Source organism: Frankliniella occidentalis, unplaced genomic scaffold, assembly GCF_000697945.3.
Source record: "Frankliniella occidentalis isolate FOCC.00 unplaced genomic scaffold, Focc_3.1 Scaffold59, whole genome shotgun sequence".
NCBI classification, from domain to species: domain Eukaryota; kingdom Metazoa; phylum Arthropoda; class Insecta; order Thysanoptera; family Thripidae; genus Frankliniella; species Frankliniella occidentalis.
The window spans coordinates 773,624-777,409 of NW_026267189.1; the positions used below are offsets into that span (position 1 = coordinate 773,624).

The 3,786-nt window shown below is 47.1% G+C and overlaps 1 protein-coding gene across 5 annotated transcripts in view; it reads left to right on the forward strand.

The window, feature by feature from the left end:
- Window positions 1-3,786, forward strand: part of LOC113216731 (protein doublesex) — a 166,377-nt gene that overhangs the window by 127,669 nt on the left and 34,922 nt on the right. For all 5 annotated transcript variants that reach the window (XR_008011189.1, XR_008011188.1, XM_052267777.1 and 2 more), the window contains exon 5: window positions 3,191-3,346. Coding sequence is in view for 3 of the 5 variants with exons in the window: in XM_052267777.1 (XP_052123737.1) it covers window positions 3,191-3,346 (156 nt within the window). In the remaining 2 variants the exon portion in view is untranslated. The remainder of the gene's footprint in view (window positions 1-3,190; window positions 3,347-3,786) is intronic.

Below are 3,786 nucleotides of genomic sequence, written 5' to 3' on the forward strand. Positions count from 1 at the left end.
CCTCCCTCCCTATCCCTCTCTATCTCTCTCTCCCCTCCCTCTCGCACCCCCTGCCGCCCCTTCTGTTCTTACATCAAGAAAGTGAAGCATGAGTGAGTAACAGCTTGCGACTCAAAACTAAAACCTTTTTTTTCCGGTTTTCCCTCATGTTTTTAGTCTGCTCTGAAAACGTTTACTGTGTCATATTGACCACATTCTATACTAGCCGTTACAAACCTCTACATCAGATGTACACTGTAAAAAATAAGGAAGTATTCTGTTCGCCATTGGCTTGCTGAATTCTGTTCGCCACTCCTGTAAACCGCTTTCGGTCGCCAGTGGCGAACAGAAGGATCCTTTTGTTCGCCATGGACAGAATCCAGTATGCCATTGGCTACATTGATTCTGCCTACAATTACAGAAATAGGTATTTGGCTGCAAAAGAAACCTTTCCCTCGCCATAATGCGGGATAAAGTCAGCCATGGCGAGGGGAAATCTACTTGCTTGACTATGGAGTATTCTTCCCCTAGCCATAATGTGGACTTCAGTTACCCATGGCGACAGGAAATCTGCTCGCCACATTGTGGCGTATCCTTTCCCTCGCCATAATGCGGTATCCAGTAAACCATGGCGAAGGGAAATCTGCTTGCGCACTGCGAAGTAACCCCCTTGCCTCGCCATAATGTGGTATTCTGTAAAGTGGCTGAGGTGCGAATGCTTCGCTTCGCCATATACCTGTATCCCGTCACTTGGCTGCCCCGTGGAACCGCCACCCCGAGGCTCCGTGCAGCTTATATAGGAGCGAGGCATGCCCACCCTCCATCGGCGTCGTAGCGTAGAGAGTCACGTCACAGAACCACAACTGAAAGGCTCGGGTTCAACTCCTGTTAAAGATTTTTTTTAATCGCATCAATCGTCTTCTCGCGAAACTTCCTTCTCATAGCCATTTTACCAAATCCTGTATTATGGCGAGGCAAAGTACCTTTTATACTGCCACACAGCAGATTTCTGTAAGATGGCGAGACAAAGCACCTTCCTATCGCCACACAACACACTTCTGTAAGATGGCGAGGCAAAGCACTCCTCAGACAGCCATGGAGTGCACAACAGTTTCCTGTAATGTGGCGAAGCAAAGCCTCCCACCGACGCCACGTGACAGAATCCTGTAATTGTATGCGGCTGGCTTCACTGGCTCGCCAATGGCGGTCGGAATTCTGCTCGCCACTGGCGACCTGAATTCTGCTCGCCATGGCGAGCAGAATTCGGCTACCCACCGCTCCGGATGAGGCGTTTCAGTCGCCACGGTACAGAATACCGCCAGAAATTTTTTTACAGTGTACAGTTAAACCGACAAAAAAGAAAGACGGCCTAAAATCAACAATCCTTGTGTCGTACATTTTTGGTGGCTTTGTTCTGCTTTTTTCCTTTTCTGTAGTTGTGGGTGTGTGGCACAATTGTAACCTCTGTGGTGTTGACAGACACGTCCGTTATTGCCCTGCAGTTGTTCGGCTGTTCATTGGACGACAGGTCGGCAAACACTAATAAATGTCGGTCAGTCACGGCAACGCGCCTGCGTGACAACGCCATAGCCAGTTGGTGCTGTCCTCTTTTATTACTATTCCTGCATAAAATGATACCTTGGATACCTCCGAACGTCATTTTCAACTTGGGAAAATAATTCGCCGAGCGTTCGCGGAAGCCTAACAATCCAGTGAACAAATAGTCTGGCGGACCACGAACTTGAGGACGAAAGTGGGACAGTGAACCACAGTGAACAGAAAATGTCAGGGCTGTTTGGTACCATTCTATGACAGGTTAGTGTTAAACGAGGGGGCAACAACTGCGAAAATCATGTGTACACCTCCCTGGGAGTCCTTAGGATAAATCTTAATCAAAATCTACAGAAATCGCCTAAACTAAACGGAAAACTAACTATTGGAACTGGTACAAATTAGTCGAAATAAGCGCTTTCCACCACTAGAAAACCTAGAGAATAAATATGAGCGGACGGGAATCCCTGGGAATCAAGTATTTCGGGAATCATGTGTACACGTCGAAAAGGAGTTGTTGCCTTTCACCCAGATATGGGTACATTTTTGGTGGAGTTTGTCGCAAACTCTGCTGCCTGTGCAGCCGCCAGCCAGTCTGCTCCAGCAGCACTACCTCCACCTTCTCCAGCACGGCAGCTATGCCATACCCGAGCGTAGCGCGCTGGTGCGGGGCGCGGTGTGCGGGTGGGCCCCTCTCTAGAGAGCGCAGGGCCCCCGCCCCATAGGACCCCGGCCCCCCTCTCCCTCCTCCATCTCTCTCTCTCCCTGTATAAGGTGGGGCGGGGCGAAAGGCGGCCACTCCCACCTTGATCGATCTCTACCATCCTCCCTGCGCGGGATGCCTCCCGACTCCAGGACCAGCAGTTTGCATTCCCTTGGGGCCGGCTGCTGCTGAAGCAGTCAGTCACTGTTCTCATCAGTCATTTAGTTGCTCCAGATTCATCAATGGCATTTTTCACCAAAACAGACATTTCTGGCCCATTTTCTGGCGATGTAGTCATTGATTGCTAGTTTCCGCGGCCGCTTCATGGTGCATGTCAAGGCTAGGGAAAGGGTGATTCAGAGAGAAATAAAATAACGAGGTGTTGAACATCCTTCTCACCTGAGTGCATCGGTGCTGCACGTCTACGTACTCTCTCGCCCCGTTATTCAGACCCATAAACTCGATTTAAATGCGCCGGTTTGACTTGAAATAAACGGCCGATGTGAATCGCACTATACGCACCGCGTGACGTGCTCGCCTGCAGATGAACGATTACGACTCTTTGTTCTCGCTCATCTCGTCTATGAATCATACGATCTTTTACGATGGCGCCGCGTGTCTCGCTTCCTTGATTTCTGGAGGCCGTTTGGCCAAATTCAAAGAAATCTCTTATCGCGACTGATTTTTTTGGTGTGTGTTGTATGTTGCATGCGTGCGCCGTTTAACGGATCGCTATTTCAAGAAGTGCATTAGTTGGAACTCTGTCTGGTTCTTAATCCTGACGCTTCCACAGCACTCCTTTAAATAATTTCAAAACTTATAACTTTGTCATTGCGCATGTCCGACCATCTTTGTTTATTTAAGCTTTCCTTGCTGGAAACGAAGTGTCCCTGAGATGTGTTTGCTTGCGAAACGAATTTATCTGTCGTAACACACTGTTTTTCTCTTCTGTTTCAGGTAGAAATGGACGAGAAAATGGTCGAGTTCACCGTGAATCGATACAAAGGCTCGTCGAAAAGTTCAACTTTCCACCGGTGGCGTTACCCCTAATATACGTAGTGCTTAAAGACCATGGGTCGGACTACGAGGAAGTCAAAAACTTATTATTAGAGGGTGAGAATACGTTCCAAATTTGCATCGTGTTTTACCGATCGTGCCTGCTTTATTCATCTATCAGTGCTTGGTTTTGCCCTAGTGACGAGGAAAAAACTACTTTCAAAATTCTATCATTCAGAACCATTGAATTTCAAGTAATTTAGTTCTGATAACAATTAAAATTAGAATATTTGGTTTTTCCCTCGTTTTGATCGATTTAGAATGTAAAACTGCATAAGTTCTTCGAGTCTTGATTCAACATTTGCCGTTGTTTTGCATCTCTCCGCACCCCCTATTGATTTCCTATTTGCATTTTGAAAATCTGCTTTCGTCGACTGCTGCCGTCCGCTCCCTCGAAGACTGATATAAAAGACGTCTCTAATGTAACGAATATTTTTCCACATCATTCTGTCCTTAATTGCATTTCTATTGATTTCATCTGATTTTAAAAATAGTTC